The 18,229-nt window shown below is 42.1% G+C and overlaps 1 protein-coding gene across 4 annotated transcripts in view; it reads right to left on the minus strand.

Annotated features, from left to right (window-relative positions):
• c1qtnf12 (C1q and TNF related 12) overlaps positions 1–18,229 on the minus strand; it is a 98,252-nt gene that overhangs the window by 26,736 nt on the left and 53,287 nt on the right. For all 4 annotated transcript variants that reach the window (XM_087980465.1, XM_043675814.2, XM_043675813.2 and 1 more), the window contains 2 exons: positions 8,689–8,797; positions 2,573–2,663 (listed from right to left, as the gene is read on the minus strand). In XM_087980465.1, the coding sequence (XP_087836591.1) occupies positions 2,573–2,663; positions 8,689–8,797 (200 nt within the window). The remainder of the gene's footprint in view (positions 1–2,572; positions 2,664–8,688; positions 8,798–18,229) is intronic.

Here is an 18,229-nt window from a genome sequence, read left to right on the forward strand (position 1 = left end):
GAAATATCTGAAAAGCTGAAGCTGGTGAATTTGGACAGACGTCTCATTTGTGCCTGGCAGTAATCCCATAACAATGTCTATCCATCAGAATCCCATGCCCTCTTAGTGGATCCTGTTCAGTCCTGATAATGGCTTGGAATTTCTGAAGGAATAATTTAAGACAGACTGCGCTCCTGTAATGGTAGGAAATAGCAAGGAAGAAATGATGGGCAATTAGTAGTTCAACGTTGTTCTGAAAAAGCCAGATGACAGGATTCCACTGCACAACTTATTTATGCCCTTGTTTGTCTTATATATTTGCTTAAAAATGTAAACTTAAAACAAGACCTAAAGTTATGGCATTGAGCGAAAGTGGGAGGGGTTTAGGAATTGATAGAGTGGATAGTTGGGCACGTTTGTCATCAGTGAACTTCCAGATATCAAATTGGGAGTCTGTGATCTAACACGTAAAGGCTAACAAACCTGGAATAATGAGAGTACAAAGTACCAAAATCTGGAGTTGTTACAAAGGAAGGAAATCTAACCAAAAGCAAAATACTGTGACTGCTGGAAATCTGAAATAAAAACAGAAAATGCTGCAGGTCTGGCAGCATCTTTGGAGATGGTGTGTGCTGAAGTGGTAGGCAACTGGAAGCTCAGGGAGTTTTTTTTGCGGACTGAAAGTAGGTGTTCTGCAAAGCCGCCGCCCAGTCTGCGCTCTGTCTCCTCGATGTACAGCAGACCACGTTGTGAGCAGCAAATACAACAGACTATACATTGTGTGCACTTCACGTACTTCAACAGCCCACCGTGTTCCCTGGCCAACATCTCTGCCTCAGGTTTGCTCCAGCAAAGCTCAGTAGAGTTTGGAAGAACAGCGCCTCATTTACTGCTTGGGGATGCTGCAGTCTCTGGGACTCGATACTGAATTTAATAATTTTAGGGCCTGAGCACTTTCTCCCATGTTCTTACCCCAAACCCCACACACCAGGCCTTGTCATCACATGGGCTACTACCACAACCATCCCACTGCCAGCTACTAATGGTCCCCATGAGCAGCTATTGATTCTCCCAGGCTGACCTTTACTGTTCTTTAGGTCCAACTGTGCTTACTCTCTCTCTGGGTTCTGTCTCCACCTATTGTTTACTCCCCCCACCGCGACTCATCTTCAGCATATTTTACCAACCTTTTCCTAGCTACAATCAATCCTGAAGAAGAGTTGCTAGACTTGAAATGTTAACTCTGCTTTGTCTCCACAGATGTTGCCAGACCTGCTGAGTTTCTCCAGCAATTTCTGTTTTTGTTTCTGATTTCCAGCATCCGCAGTTTTCTCGTTTGTTTTTGTTTATGGATATTGTAAACCCTGCTGGGATAAAGGGAACTTTCCTATTTCAGGTTTTATATCCCTTCTGTGATTGTGTATTAATTGTGTTTAATTGTAGGGAAGTTCTGGGCATGAACTGAGCCTTGAGACCCTAAAAATACATAGACTGAAACTGTGTTTGTTGAGTTCAGGGTTTAAGCTTATAATCCATAACTCTAGAAACGAATATAACCATTTGTAATGATTCAATGCCAAAAGAAATAGGAGCAGGAGTAGATTATCTGGCACCTCAAATCTGCTCTGCCACACAATATCAACACTGTCTTAATTCCACCTTTCACCCACTCCCTGTGTCCCTGGCTTCCCTGAAAGATCAAAATTCCATCTCAGCTTCAAATGTATCCAACAATGGAGCATCCACAAACATCCACATCCTGGAGTACAGATTTTCAAAGATCAGAGCCCTCTGAGTGACCCACTCACATCAAGATTCCCAAAGTCTGTCCACCATCAATAAGGCACAGGTCAAGAATGTGATGAAATACTTTTTTGGAAGAGGGGGGCAGTATGGTGGCTCAGTGGTTATCACTGCTGCCTCACAGCAGAGGGAGTTGGATTCAATTCCAGCCTTGGCCAACTGGCTGTGTGGAGTTTGCACATTCTCCCTTTGTTTGTGTGGGTTTCTTCCAAGTACACCAGTTTCCTCCCACTGTCCAAAGATGTGCAGGTTAGGTGGATTGTCCATGCTAAATTACCCATTGTGTCCAGGGACATGCAGTTAGGTGGATTAGCCGTGGTGAAAACCCCAAATGGAGTTATGAATGGGATGCTCTTTGGAGGGTCAGTGCAGACTTGATGGGCTGAACGGCCTCTTTCCACACTGTAGGGATTCTAAAAAATGAGCAGCCTTTTCTTCTGAGACTGTGTCCCTAGGTTTCAGATGTTCCAGCCGTGGCAACAACCTCCCAGTGTCTGCCCTGCCAAGCCCCTTCAGAATCTTCAATGAGGTCACCTCTCATCCATTTAAACTCCATGAAATACAGAGCCAATTTGCTCAGCCTCCCATCACAGGCCCCAGATGACTTCCTGGAATAGACTGCCTTCGAAGCCTGTCTCCTAAATTTCCTGCTACATTAAATACCTTCAGGAGAATGAGCTTCATTCTGTTAGTCAATCTCTACACCTTGCAACAGACATCTTGCCAGGAATTAAGACAGTACAGAAGCTAATAGCTGGCAGAGTGCATTCAAATGAGTTTAAACGCTTACGTATTCCGTTGGCAGAGGGACTCGATGCAAATGAGAACTCGCACATTATCCCTTGGACGAAGTGGTCCTTTGCTCTTCATTTCACTGTGATCTAGGTTGGTGAGAATGAAAAATCCATGAGTGATAAAGATCACTTCAAACTAGCTACAATATAAATAAGAAAATACTTTGAATTTTGTTTCTTTTGATGAAAATGGAACCGCTCAGTAGCTCAGCTTGAAGAACATGTTCCTTGTTCTTTTTCCATTTGCAAAGGAAGAAATCACAATGTAAACAACATCCCTTGCTTGATCTAAACTTGTGGCGGGAGACTATGAGTCTACTGCAATTATCTTTCATTAGCATTGTCTACCAGATTCCATAATGCACTGTCTCTATCCTGTAGACTGGCAGTCTGCTCCAGCACTCTATCAATGTTCTTCAATGGTAGGGGATAATGAGAGCAATGTAGAGGAGGGACTCACCCTCTGATTTTCTCTTTCCTTGAAGGAATTTGCCTCGTCTTTGCCTGATACCTGCTCTTGAGAGCCAAACAGCTCTGAGGAACTGACTCATGCATCATTTTAACTCAAGCACTTGCTCTCATTCACAGAAACAAATATCATTTAACCACTCACGCTCTAAAAAGTGGATTTAATTCACCCCTTTATACTTTCCTACACTGTCTGCCTCCCTGGCTGTCCATTCTGGATGTTCATTACTGTATAAGTTAGTCAAATCTTCACTGGAATTTGCAGCTTTCCTCTTCAGTCAGCGTTCCCTTGTTCTAGATCATGAAGCAGAAGCTTTAAGTTCTTTGTTCTCTTAAGAACTGGAATGCTTGAACAAAAGGAACTGAATTACTTTCACTCTCTATCCAGGGTTCAGATTTTGAGTGGGTGCGTTAAGCATGTAACTGGGACATTCACCTCAGAAATGTACAACACAGCCTTATTGACAATGGCACAAGTTCTAAGAGCCTGCATGAATCAATACACAGGCAATGTTTTGCACTATGAACACTGACCCCTCAGTGATAAAGCATTACACAGTTTGAGAGTCAAGGTTCTAAAGCACATTCAGTAGTGCCGCCTCTCTGGGTAACCCATGCTTATGAATCAATGCCCACCATGCCTATCTCCCTTCATACATTATAACTCTTAACATTTGTCTGTCATTCCCAGTTGAACAATCAGACATGTGGACAATGAAAAGCATCCCACTATTCTCAAAGCTACAAGGCAGAGGATAGCCCCAGTGGGTTTTTTTCTTTTTGAGTTCTGAAATCTCTTTACATCGTTCAGATATGGGACATGAAGGTTCAAGTTTGTTGCCTTGTTGTGCTCTGCACCAGATCCTGAATTTCTTTGTTGTAGTGAATGCAGAGTAGAATCTTTCACAAAACTCGAAATGTGATCCTATTACATTCTGACCATTTAGGATTGTATTGCATCCTGGTGACTATAAGTCTCAAGGTATGGTTAGTTTTCCTCACTGCTGCCTCACGTGAAGCCAAAGAAATATCTCCTAATCCCTGGAGAGCTGTCAAATTGGAGAGGTTCAATTGCTCCTCTTTATTCTCACTCCCTTGTAGATCTCAACGTCTTACCATTCATTAATTTAAGGGCCCCAGATTGGTTTGCTTATTCCCAATTGATTGAATCTACCCAATACCAATTTCAGGTCAATTACAAGCTTGTTAAAAAGATATGGATTTTTGTCTCCAAGTAGTCCCCAGTCAGGTAGGGACACATTCTCAGACAACCGTCCTCGTGACTACGGTCATTATTGAAGTTTGTCCCACAACCATCCTTCTGGTTATTTTAACCAATTTGATCAGAAACACTGATTATATGCATCGAGAGCAGCTGGGACGTGAACATGGGTCTCCTGGTTCAGAGGTGGGTACACTACCACAGCACTATGAAGTGCCCTTAAATGAGTTCCATCATCTGCCATGGTGGGCTTCGAACACATGTCCCCAGAACATTGGTTAGGGGCTCTGCATCATTGGCATCACCGCCTCCCCTCAAAATATTTTGAAATTGATATGTTCAGACATGTTGTGACACATTTCCTGCATGTTCAAGATTTGAATCTGAAGCTTTACTTGCCGAGAGGTAGGGACCCTATCACTGTGCCACAACAGCCCTACAGTGAGTCTTGTGTCCTGTAGCCACTTCTCAATCCACTTTAGACTTGACACACATTTATCCTCATACACCAATCATTAATTCTTTAACAATTAGAATCCCAGAAGAGGAGAAACAGGCCATTCGGCCGAACTAATCCACACCTACCCTTCAAACAGCAACCCACCCAGACCCATCTCCTGACCTGTAACTCTGCATTTTCCCATGGCTAACACACCTAACCTACACATCCCTGGACAGTACGGGTAATTTAACATGGCCAATCCACCTTGCCTGCATAGCTTTGGACTGTGCGAGGAAACCAGAGCACTTGGAAAAAACCCATGCAGACAGAGGGAGAGCATGCAAACTCCACACAGTTACTCGAGGCTGGAATTGAACACAGGTCTCTGGTGCTATGAGGCAGCAGTGCTAGACATGGAGTTGCCCCTCTCGTATCATCGTAACAAAGTGAAATGTTTGAAACACAGAACAAGTTAACAGCAAGGACCATCATCCTCAGAGAATTCCAGTAAATTGTCAGATAACATCTAATTTTGTTTTGATGTTTCCTGGCCAATTACTTCAACTCCTCATATCATAAATCTCTCTGACAGATTGATCGTACTCTAATCTTTTCAGAGATTACAACTATTGTTGTATCATGATCTACCTGAGTGTTTGATAACATGGCCAGATAATTTAACAGGAAGTAATGTTTGGTAATGATTTTCTGGGAATGAACTATCTTATCCTCCATCAGGTTTTGCAAGTGGGAGTGAGGCACATCAGTGGATAAAAAAAACTATATGATTTCGGGAATTTCAAACTATTCAAACTGCTACTGAGCCGACTGCTTAACAATGTTATGGGAGATACAGCCCAAAGGATTTTGAATGAGATAACTTGCTGATTTTCTCTGACAGTTAGCAGTCAGAAAAGATTCAGGGATTTGTAAGAAGTCTATTGGAGTCGTTTAGGAGAAAGTGAGGTCTGCAGATGCTGGAGATCAGAGCTGGAAATGTGTTGCTGGAAAAGCGCAGCAGGTCAGGCAGCATCCAGGGAACAGGAGAATCGACGTTTCAGGCATAAGCCCTTCTTCAGGAATGAGGAAAGTTTGTCCAGCAGGCTAAGATAAAAGGTAGGGAGGAGGGACTTGGGGGAGGGGCGTCGGAAATGTGATAGGTGGAAAGAGGTCAAGGTGAGGGTGATAGGTCAGACTGGGGCGAGGGCGGAGAGGTCGGGAAGAAGTTTGCAGGTTAGGAAGGCGGTGCTGAATTTGATGGATTTGACTGAGACAGGGTGGGGGGAGGGGAAATGAGGAAACTGGTGAAATCCGAGTTCATCCCTTGTGGTTGGAGGGTTCCTAGCCGGAAGATGAGGCGTTCTTCCTCCAACCGTCGTTTTGTTGTGGTCTGACGATGGAGGAGTCCAAAGACCTGCATATCCTTGGTGGAGTGGGAGGGGGAATTGAAATGTTGAGCTACAGGGTGGTTGGGTTGGTTGGTCCGGGTGTCCCAGAGGTGTTCTCTGAATCGCTCCGCAAGTAGCCGGCCTGTCTCCCCAATATAGAGGAGGCCACATCGGGTGCAGAGGATACAATAGATGATATGTGTGGAGGTGCAGGTGAATTTGTGGCGGATATGGAAGTTTCCTTTGGGGCCTTGGAGGGAGGTGAGGGGGGAGGTGTGGGCCCAAGTCTTGCACCTCCTGCGGTTGCAGGGGAAGGTGCCGGGAGTGGAGGTTGGGTTGGTGGGGGGTGTGGATCTGACGAGGGAGTCACGGAGGGAGTGGTCTTTACGGAATGCTGATAGGGGAGGGGAGGGAAATATATCCTTGGTGGTGAGGTCCGTTTGGAGGTAGCGGAAATGACGGCGGATGATGCGCTGTACATGGAGATTGGTGGGGTGGTAGGTGAGGACCAGTGGGGTTCTGTTGGAGTCTTTTGCCACGTAGGAAATGAGCAACAGTGTTCAATGATTAAGCATATGTTAGGTGTAAGTGTAGAGGCACCTTTGACAGGACAGGTAAAGGTTCTCTTTGTACAGGGTTTAAGGCCTACTGAAGAGGATGTGACAATGATACTGACTGAAGAATACTAGTTATCAGCAAATTTGGGAAATACAACATGTTCAATATTTGGTAGCCTCTTCTTTAAGGACCCACTCAGAGAATTCAAACATATCTCGTAATATTATATTGTTTTGTTGGTTAGCATTCTTTAATGTCATATCACACTCAGGCACTTTCCATTGTGGCTTGCTGAGAGGCAGGTGAGGGGAAACAAGAATAAACCACCCCCCCACCCCCAACGGCAGCTTGTTGAGGATAGTCACCCAGTTTGTTCATGAATCATTCGGTACTGCTTCTTGTTTGCAATGCAAGACCCCTCCCTGACTCTGATCTACCCCAGTTGAGAAGTCCCATTGGTGAACAAGCACTATCCTTCCATTCTCCACCACCTACCTTTACACCAACACTTGCTCTCCCTCGAACTCTACTCAGTACCATAGTGTTGACCTTTAACCAAATTTCTCCAGGGATGCTCGTAAGGCTCCTGCCCCAGTGCAGTAGGAGTCCACTCTTTCTCAGGGAGTGACACCTTTGACTGAGCTGATGTCAATCAGAGTCAATCATCAACCTCCAGCAAGCATCGTCAGATTGCAGGGATGGCAATTGAGTCTGCGGAAGTAGTCTAAAGGAAAACTATCTTCCTTTTTGGGTGGCGTGGTGACAAAATGATTAGCACCGCTGCCTCACAGAACTAGGGACCTGGGTTTGATCACACCTTGGGCAGCTGTCTGTGTGAAGTTTGCACATTCTCTGTGGAGATTTCCTCTGGGTGCTCTGGTTTCCTCCCACAGTCTAAAAATGTGCAGGTTAAGTGGATTGGCCATGGGAAATGCAGAGATAGGGTGGGTCTGGAAGGGCTGCTCTTTGTAGGCCTAGCATGACTTGATGGGCCAAATGGCCTGCTTCCACACTGTAGGGGGTCTACCTCTTTTTTGGGTCAGAAACCTTTTTGTTCTCTCCTGGGTTTTGATTTAACAGCCCTCTTTAATATTACTGCTGTACCCAAGGCTCAGACAAACACTAATCTTCCTCTTAACTGCCTTGCTATGATCAATAGAGAGCGCCCTATGTAATTTAGCCTCTACATGAAGCTCTGGTGACCAGGAAGGGCATTCTTCTTTGTCTTTGTCATTTTATTGCCCAAAAGCAGATCTCTACCATGGGCAGGTCAAGGAGACTGGTCCCAAACTCATCCTGCCCAGAGCAGGGATCATACTCTCTGCTGTAATCACCAATTTGATAAACACCAACTACCTGTGCCAACTCAAGGATTTGCAGTGTTGTGGCAATGTGGACTTTTTCAAACTTGCTGTTCAGTACAGCATTCATTCTATCACATGACTGACCTGGAATTGTTCCTGCTCTTCCCACCTTCCTGTGGAGTGTGTTCCAAGGATTGACAGATTAATACACACTGGCGGTGATTATGAACTCACATTCCTTGGCCATCAAGTCCTGGAATGGAATTTGGACCCAAAGCTTCTGGCTCAGAGGCAGGGACATTACCGACTCCAACACATGGCCTCCTCTCTGACAGCATCAACAGCCCTGAAAATTCTGACTGTATCATACATTTCCAAGCAAACTGCTTATCTCTTTATCAGGGTTAAATTGAATGGTGCTTTGGCCTGTATTCTATATAGTAAATTGGCATGATTTTATCAGTTCGCAATAAAATCTGGTTTTACTCTGGTCCAATTTGTTGAATCAAACTTTTTAAAAGCTCCACTTGACAATGACTCAGATACAATCAACAAAGATCAGAGTACATTAATATGTGGCATCTTTAGAATTTCCTGTATCATGTCACAATCAAATGGATTACTCTTGAAGCAGAGTCACATGCAGTCACGATTTAAGGCACCTATATTTCTGGTTCCCTATCAAATACACATCCAATGTGTGAATATTGAGCTCTGAGTGGCCACTTACCGATGTGTACATTGGCAGAAAACTGGTAGATGCCAGTTATTGGGGCTGTAAATCTCCCAGTCGACACATTCATTCCAGATCCTCTCAGGAATGCACCTTTTGCAAGTGGCTATAGTAAAACAAACATGTTTTTGTAAGGATGTTAAATGAAACCAATGCAAAAAATCATTGGCCCTAAATCACTGTGTGTACTCTGAAATAGCAGCAAACGCTTGGCACCTTCTGATGTCTGGTATTTTAATGAGATTTATTTGAAAATAGGTTCGTGGCTCTATTGTGGCTGGCAAAAGAATGTTATAAGAAATTATTAAGTAGCTTCTAATTTTGCCAACAGTAATTTCTAAGCTTTGCTCTACTTTGTTTGATACTTGCAGTTAAGCACAAACACATTTTTCATCCATCTGTAACCACATCAAAATATAACAATATTTTATATTTAATATTTTCTTGCTTTACATGAGCACTGGACCACCCATATAAACGCAACAAGACAAATCACAGGCTGGGAATTGTGTCATGAGTAACTCATCTCCTGATCCCCACTATTTACAAGGGGCAAGTCAGGAAAACTCTCTACTTCCCTGAATGAGTGCAGCTTCAACAACACTCTCACAAAGCTCAAAATCAAGGTCAAAGCAGTCTGCTTGTCTGGCATCCCATTCAGGCAGCAATGTGGACCATTTATGATATACATCACAGCCACTCACCAAGTTTCCTGTGACAGTACCTTCCAAACCCACTGCTGTTTTTGTCTCATAGTCAGTATACCTTTAAGAGACATCCTCATGATATTATCAATGTATCATGGCAAGTGATCTAAGGAATATAAAGCTCTGTTATACACTTAATGGTAAAGTCCTGGGGAGCGTTGCTGAACAAAGAGACCTTGGATTACAGGTTCATAATTCCTTGAAAGTAGAATTGTAGGTAGATAGGATAGTGAAGAAGGCGTTTGGTATGCTTTCCGTTACAGTATTGGTCAGAACATGAGTATAGAAGTTGGGAGGTCATGATGCAGCTATACAGGACATTGGTTGGGCCACTTTTGGAATATTGTGTGTAATTCCGGTCTCCCTCCTATGTTGTGAAACTGGAAAGGGATAAGAAAAGATTTACAAGGATGTTGCCAAGGTTTGAGGATTTGAGCTATTGGGAAGGTTGAATAAGCTGGGGCTGTTTTCCCTGGAGCATCTGAGGCTGAGAGGTGACCTTATAGAGGTTTATAAAATCATGAGGGGTATGGATAAGGTAAATAGACAATGCCTTTTCCCTGGGGGGAACTAGAGGGCATAGGTTTAAGATGAGTGGAGAAAAATTTAAAAGGGACCTAAAGGGCAACTTTTTTCACGCAGAGGGTGGTGCATGTATGGGATGAACTGCTAGAGGAAGTGGTGGAGGTGGGTACAATTACAGCATTTAAAAAGCATCTGGATGGGTATATGACTAGGAAGGGTTTAGAGGGATATGGGCCAAGTGCTGACAAATGGGACTAAGATTAGGTTAGGATATCTGGTTGGCATGGGTAAGTTGGACTGAAGGGTTTATTTCCATGCTATACATTTCTATGACTCTCATATTCCACCTGGAATGACTTGAACATGCTACTGGAAAGATAATGTTCCATTGTAATCTCATAATTTATAGCTAGCCCAATACTTATGTGCCTGTGAATGTAATGTTTATTAGCTCCAATAAATGTCTGTTGGATTCCTCAATACCACAATATGCACACTAAGTTTCTTGTGTAACAGGAGATAACATAAGTATCACCACATCAGGTAAAATATCATATGGAGGCAAAATCACATCATGGTCAGCAGGAGTGGCCATTTATAAAATCGACTCTAATATCTTTGAGGTAGATATTGAGAAAACTAATTGAAGACCAACTGGACAACTGAAATCAGATAAACTTAAACAATCAACAGCATTAGTTCCTGTGAGTACAGATAGCTGCACCTATCTGTAGGTAGGCCACTGACCTAGAGGGACAGAGCTAATTTCTTTTTTGATTATAGGTTCTTTCAAGAAACTATAAATATCTAAGAATGCTACGTGAAAATAAGACTAACGTTACAAGGCATAAAGACAAGGGACTGCTGATTTAATTTAACAAAAAACAGCGGTTAGATGGTCCTGGAGCACAGTTCCAAAGCTCCATGAAAAGAAAATAAGGCTTTAAAACATTAAAATGTGGTTTTCTATAACATTTACTTCTGTCCAGACCTGGATCAATTCTGCCATTTTCTCTTTCCAATTTAGCACAAAAGTAGTAAAAGCCCACGTGTCATTACTCCTTATTTAGTGCAAGTGCCACCTACAGGTAGAAGCCTGTACTACCAGCATTTCAATCTCCAACAATAAGCCTGTACTTCTTAAAGCAAAACCTATAAAGGGACCAAGTCCAGTCGAACTTTTTATTTACACTGATGGGCTTTTGCCCGAAATGTTGATTCTCCTGCTCCTTGGATGCTGCCCGATTTGCCGTGCTTTTCCAGTACCACATTCTCGACTCTGATAATAAAGTCAGTGACATATAGCTCAAGGAGGGGCAGCACAATGATTATAAGGCAGAATCATGGATAACACAAACTTCAAAATAAATTAGGAAGTATCCAGTAATACTTTGACCGAATTACAATTTTTTCAAACAATGTATGCAGCTCTAATTTACAGATCAAACAACGGCTGGTCAAGAAAAGAGCTCTGAAGTTCTTGCTTGTCATTAGCATGGAGGGTCTTCACTTAATCAACATATCTGGTCTTTCTGTGGATGTTCAGAAAGATCCAGAAAAGAACTTTAAATATCTTTAGGAGCAGCTCAAAGTAATCATTCACTCCAAGATTAACAGTCTCCAACTCAAAGGGTCCATTAACAAATTTATCAGAAAATGCCACAGCATTGGGCATGATCCTGACTTATGCTTCTATCTACTCAACATGGCCCCTTATACCCTCATGCTAATCTATGGCCCTCTATTTATCTTCCACGGCCTCTCTGGCTTCCATGCCAACTTATTCCACTCTAGCCACCCCATTGGCTCTTGATAGCCGATATGCAAACTTAGTTCTAATTCATGCCAATCCAATCCCTGCAACTATCACCTTTTGTCCTCACAACATCCGTAGAAACTCCATAGGCAGATCTCAGGGGCCACAAAAGACAAAATAAATAAAGCTTAAGTGTCTACTACAGTACTCATTATTTTAATACAAAAAATATTCACTAATACAAAAAACATTAATGTCCTTCAACTACATAACTTTTTATAAAAGCCAATACTTCAATGAAGTACTTAATACTATTATTTTTTTCAAAAAAACATTTGAATTCATAGTCCTACTTTAAATATATCAGATGATTTGGAGCCATGAATCAAATGGTGAAGTGACAGAGACCACTCTGTGATAATGGTAGCTTGTGAAATCAGTCATACAACAGAGATGATCATGAATACCTTCACATTTATACTGTCATGACATGAGGTAAACCCTTCTGCTAATTTCAACCAAACACACAGAAAAGCCTACCTTGCCTCGTAATCTGGTAAAGTATGAGTGACAGAGATCTACTCAAATTTCACTATTTAAATAAAAAATGTAACAATTTATTCTCTAACTTCAAAAGAGAATATTAAACAATAACTACCTACACTGTAAGCCTTGTTTGTCTTAACGATTTATCTACCTCCCAGTCTATAAAAATATACTGATTTGATAAAACCCCGATTAAATTTACAATAAATCAAGTTTCAAAACCAGCCAGCTGTCGATCCTCCTCTGTATCTTCCTGGATCTTTTCTTAGGTCTTCTGATGCACAGATCTTTTAATGAAAAGGTACTATTTTGAGAGCGGGTCTACGGGCAGTTTGTATGGCAATAGGTGTTCCCAGTCTTTCTGGCTAACTGCTCAAAATGGATTTTTATACCCCAAAACATTGGATCGTCTCATTGGCTTGATGTTGCCAAAACAGTAAAATTCAAATTCGAATTGGTTTTAGTATCTTGGGGCATAATTTAAACTGATTGGCTGATTTCAAATTGTTGAGGGAACATAGCAACACAGCTCAGCTATTTGTTTCACAGCCAAATGTTACATTTTAAAATTTTCCAGCCCTCTCTGTTCCTGCTAGGTGCTTGCCAGCTTTCACTTTCTCTTAAAGGTACAGTACACACCTACAACTTCATAACAATACCAACAAATGGTGTAAATTAGCAAGTATGTTTTTTTTCTAAATTAAAGGGCAGGAAATCCACTACCTTGATGTTTCCAATGGTCCGGACATCTGGAATGCATTTATCCATTTTCTCTCAGCCACGTTCATAGACATAGACACAGACACACACAAAACACACAACACACAAACACACACACTGACACACACACACAGCGTCAGGGGTAGAATCTAAACTGTAGAAAGACAGTGACAGAGTGGTATAGTGACTGGATTAGTAATCCAGAGAGATAGACTAATACTCCAGGAACATGGGTTCATAATTCCATAGTGGCAGATGACAAAATATGAATTCAAGTAATAAATCTTAAATGAAAAGCTAGGCTGACGGCAACCAGTCTGGATTTTTATGATAACTATTGGTGTTCTCAATACATCTCTCAGCAGGTCATTTTAAACTCTAATATAAACTAGAACTTTTCCTTACATTGTTGTTAACAAGTAAACTGCATGCAGAAAAGATAATTAACAGACTCACAATACTACATTATCAGCTATGATGAAAAATGTACGAATTATATATCATATCATATTTCAGCATCTGGATGTCAAACTAGTGGTGTATGGTGCTGGTTACTTTTGTGTGGAGGTTATAAAAATAACAAGGTCAGATAGTCTTTCTGGAACTGTGACACGCTAAAGAGCAGGTGACCACAAGGCTCCTGGAGTGTTAATGGAAGATGCTTTGCTTATGCTATGGTGCTTATGACAGGGAGAAAACATTAGCTTGCTTTTGGTTTAGAATAATCAAGGATTGATTTTAGTTTAGAAAACACAGAAATGAAAGCTTTTAGGGCAGCTTTGGAAGTTACTAAGGTAGGTCAAAAGCAAATAATTTTCTCTCCTAGAAATGAGAATAGCACAGTTCACGGAAAACTCAATCACTTCAGTGCAAAAGTTTAACCTGTGAAACGTCCAGACCAGAAGTGTTTGGTTACAAATCGGCAGATCATTAAAAGACCGAACAAGTGTAACCTTTGAGTTTCATAAGCATTCATATAAAATAACTTTACAGCTCACAAGGCAGAATTGGGAAGAAACAGTGATGTCAATCTGAAAGATTTGGTATAGAACAATAATGTCTCTGGAATTGGATCAGGATTGGATGGATGAGGCTTTATTTTGCTGTGTTATAAGATTGTTCAAATTGTGTTCTATGTTTGGAAAGCTTTTTTTTCTTTTAAGTGATTAAGTTTTGTTTTATTGTTAAAGGAAATCTGCAGCCTTAAGTGACTATGTTTTAGTGAACGGTAAGTAATTAAAAGTATGGGACTTAACAGTTTTCATTCTGGGATCTGACTTCATAGAATCATAGAATCCCTACAGTGCAGAGAGAGGCCAGTCAGCCCATCAAGTTTGCACCAACTCTCTTCCTACCCTAACCCTCTAACCTCACATTTACCATAGTTAACACAGTCGGCCTGCACATCCCTGGACATTGTGGGGAAATTTCCCACAGCCAATCCATCTAAGCTACACATCTTTGGACTGCGGGAGGAAACTGAAGCACCCAGAGGAAACCCATATAAACACAAGGAGAATGTGCAAACTCCACACAGACAGTCGCACACAGATAGAGTTGAACTCGGGTCTCTGGCGCTGTGAGGCAGCCGTGACAATCACTGCCCAGTAGTACCATCTGCTGGTACTATAACACAGGCCTTTTCAAGCCACTCACCATTGTATGAGCTGTGAATGTAGGAAGTCACCCTGCACCACAATCACATTCTCAAGTTACCGTTAGCTCACACTCCCATTCAAGGCAGACTGCAGTCTAACCTCAATTTTGTGTAATCATCCTCTTCTCTCTTGCAGTCCCTTTGCAAAGTGCTTTAATGTCTTGAATTTGCTTATGGTTCACCATTCAATTCGATGCAGCTTTTCCCTGAAGCTCACAGGATAGTTTTTTTTTTAATATATTTTTATTAAGAAAAAATAGATTTTTAAATATTACAACAAATACAAAACAATGCAATTCAAAACAGTACAAAAATAGTACAAAACTAAACTCAAGTAATAAAAACAAATTCCCCAACCCACCCTGCTATACGAATGTATAAACATATACAGAGAGGTATAAAATTTAAAAAAAACCTAAACTAGCTATTTAACTAACTAAATAAACACCTAACAACAAACAAATAAATAGTAATAACTCAGCCCAGCCAAACAAAACACTCATACATTCACAGTTTCTCCTCCCTGGATATTGGACTCATGAAACACAATCGTTACGGCTATATAAAAGCCCTTGTTAGTGTGGCAGATAAATCTGTGTCCAGGTATTTCAAAAAGGGTTGCCATGTCTTGTAAAAATTCTCAGTTTTGTGGTGTACCATATTTGTGAGAAAATCCAGGGGAATATGCTCCATAACAATCTTCCGCCAACCCGACAGGCCTGGGGGGGTTTTCTGATATCCAACCTAGCAAGATATACTTCCTTGCACAGAACGTAAGAATATTGAAAAGTTTTGCCTTATGCGAGTCTGCAGGAAATACAATGGGTAGGCCCAAAAGGAGCGAAATAGGGTCCTTCTCCACTCCTACACCTAAAATCCTCTCCATTGCACCCACCACAGCGCTCCAATATGTTTGAAGCCTGTCACAAGACCAAAGACAATGGGGAAGAGTACCCGTACAGACCTTGCACTTGGGACATGCTGAAGATACCCCTGGTTTAAATTTTGACAAACGGTCTGGGACTAAGTGGACCCTGTGGAGAATCTTCAACTGTAAAGCATGGGTCCTATTGCAAATTGATATCTTCCTTGCATTCTCCCAAATATCCTCCCATGCTTCTGAAGAAACTTCAACACCCAGCTCTCTTTCCCACATCTTGCAGAGTCAATCAGACTCATCTGAGGTGGCACCCCTCAATTGGTGATATAGAGTACTGACAGAGAGTGTTACTCTTAGCCCTTAGTACCCCTCTTTTTATGTCAGATTTGTAGGTATCAGTCAAAAGTGTGGTCCTTTTTTGAATAAAATCCCCAACTTGAAAAAAACGAAAGAGGTCTCTATTAGGTAACTCGTACTTCCGTACTAACTGATCAAAGGACATCATTACATCTCCCTCAAATAAATCACCCATGCAAGATATACCCCTAGCTGCCCAACGTTTAAATCCTGGATCTATCATACCTGGTTGAAAACTCGGCATACCCACTAAAGGTGTAAACAAAGATGTTTTGCCAATATTACCTTCCCTCTGCCGAATTGCCCTCCATGCTTTAAGAGTATTGATGACTTTTGGGTTATGGCAATATTCCCTAACTGTCCTCACCTTGTCCAAAAACAGCAAACTGGTAAGGGGGCACCTTGCCTGGGAGACTTCGATATCTAGCCATATTGAAAGAGGGTCCCCACAAACCCAATCACTTACGTCGGTCAAAAGCGAGCTTAATTGGTAATTTTTAATGTCTGGAAGGTCTACTCCCCCCATCCTGAGAGGCAATTGCAGTTTGGCTAATTTAATGAGGGGCCGTTTACGGAGCCAGATAAAGGAGCTGAACCAACTGTTCAGTCTCCTGAGTGTTTGTTTATTGAAAATCAGGGGGAGCATCCGTATAGGTATAGCAAACGAGGGAGAATATTCATTTTAATAATCGCTATCCAACCCAACCATGAGACTGGAAGTGCCTCCCATCTTTGGAGATCTTGTTTAATTTTTTCAAATAGTTGAGTAAAATTGGCTTTGAACAGCCAATCCAGAACTGGAGTAATGAATATGCCCAAATACACAAACCCCCCCTGTGACCACCCAAATGGGAATCTATAGTCACTCTCAAGAGCCAACTCTTTCGTAAGACCACCCATAGGCACAGCCTCTGATTTAGCAAAATTAATCTTATACCCTGAAAAAGCGCCAAACGCGTGAATGCATTGTATCAGGCAAGGCACTGAGACTGCTGGATTTGTCAAGAAAATTAGAACATCATTTGCATACAGCGAGATCTTATGTAATTTTGACCCCACTTCTGGAGCTGATATATTGAGATCTCCACGAATGGCCTCTGTCAATGGTTCAATCACCAACGTAAAAAGTAATGGTGAAAGGGGACAGCCCTGCCGGCTGCCCCTAGAAATATTAAAATTGCTTGATCATACCCCGTTGGTAATGACCGCAGCGAGAGGTACACTGTAGAGAACCTTTACCCATCTTATGAAAACTTCACCCAGACCAAGCCGGTCTAGAGTATAGATAAGGTACGGCCACTCAACTCGGTCAAATGCCTTCTCTGCATCTAAAGAAATCACCAATCCCTGTATTGACTGCTGTTAGCATGCTTGAATTATGTTAAGCAGCCTCCTAGCGTTATTGGAGGATCTGCGACCCTTTATGAAGCCCGTCTGATCCTCTTTAATAATAGAAGGTAACACAATCTCCAGCCTTAATGCAAGAGCCTTAGAAAGGATCTTAAAGTCCACATTTAAGAGCGAGATGGGCCTCTATGAAGCACAGTCTTCCGGATCCTTCCCTTTTTTAAGGATAAGTGAAATATTGGCCTCTCTCAGAGATGGTGGGAGACAAACATGACTGTATGAATCATTAAACATATTCAGCATTGGGCCTGACAGTATACTTATAAATTCCTTATAGAATTCACTGGGAAGTCCATCAGGACCAGGCGCCTTTCCACTCTGAAGCTGCCTCACAGCTTCCTGCACTTCTTGCTCTGATAATGGGGCATTGAGAAAGGATTGTTGGTCGGGAGTTACATCCGGGGAGCTTCAGATCTCTAAAAAAGGATTCCATTTTGGCCTGCCCCTCCTCACAATTCTCAGACTGATATAATTTAGAGTAGAATCTCTGGAACGCCACATTAATCTTTTTAGAATCACATGTTAGGTTCCCAGACCCTTCCCTAATCGCTGTAATGGTTTGTGGGGCACTTCTCTTTCTGGCAAGGTATGCCAAGTATTTGCCTGGCTTGTCACCATGCTCGTATAACCTTTGCTTTGCAAAAGCCAGCTCCTTCTTTGCCGTCTGCGTGAGCACAGAATTTAGTGCAGACCGCAGTGCCGTAATCCTCTGTAGTTTGACCAACGAGGATCTATCAAAATAGGCCTTCTCGGCTGCCTTCAACCGTGCTTCAAGGAGTCGTTGCTGCACACCCTTCTGCCGCTTCCTACTTGTGGAATAACCCTCTGGCATAAGCTTTGGCAGTTTCCCAGAGAACAGATGAGCTATCAACCGAGCCTATGTTGATGTCTAGGAATGCCCGAAATTCCCTAGAGAAATACTCCACAAACTTGCTGTCCATGAGAATAAAGGGGTCCATTTGCCAGTACCTTGAATCCACTGT

Source organism: Chiloscyllium plagiosum, unplaced genomic scaffold (genome assembly GCF_037043375.1).
Source record: "Chiloscyllium plagiosum isolate Xiang-an unplaced genomic scaffold, Cpla_swu_hap1 HiC_scaffold_37, whole genome shotgun sequence".
Classification (NCBI taxonomy): Eukaryota; Metazoa; Chordata; class Chondrichthyes; order Orectolobiformes; family Hemiscylliidae; genus Chiloscyllium; species Chiloscyllium plagiosum.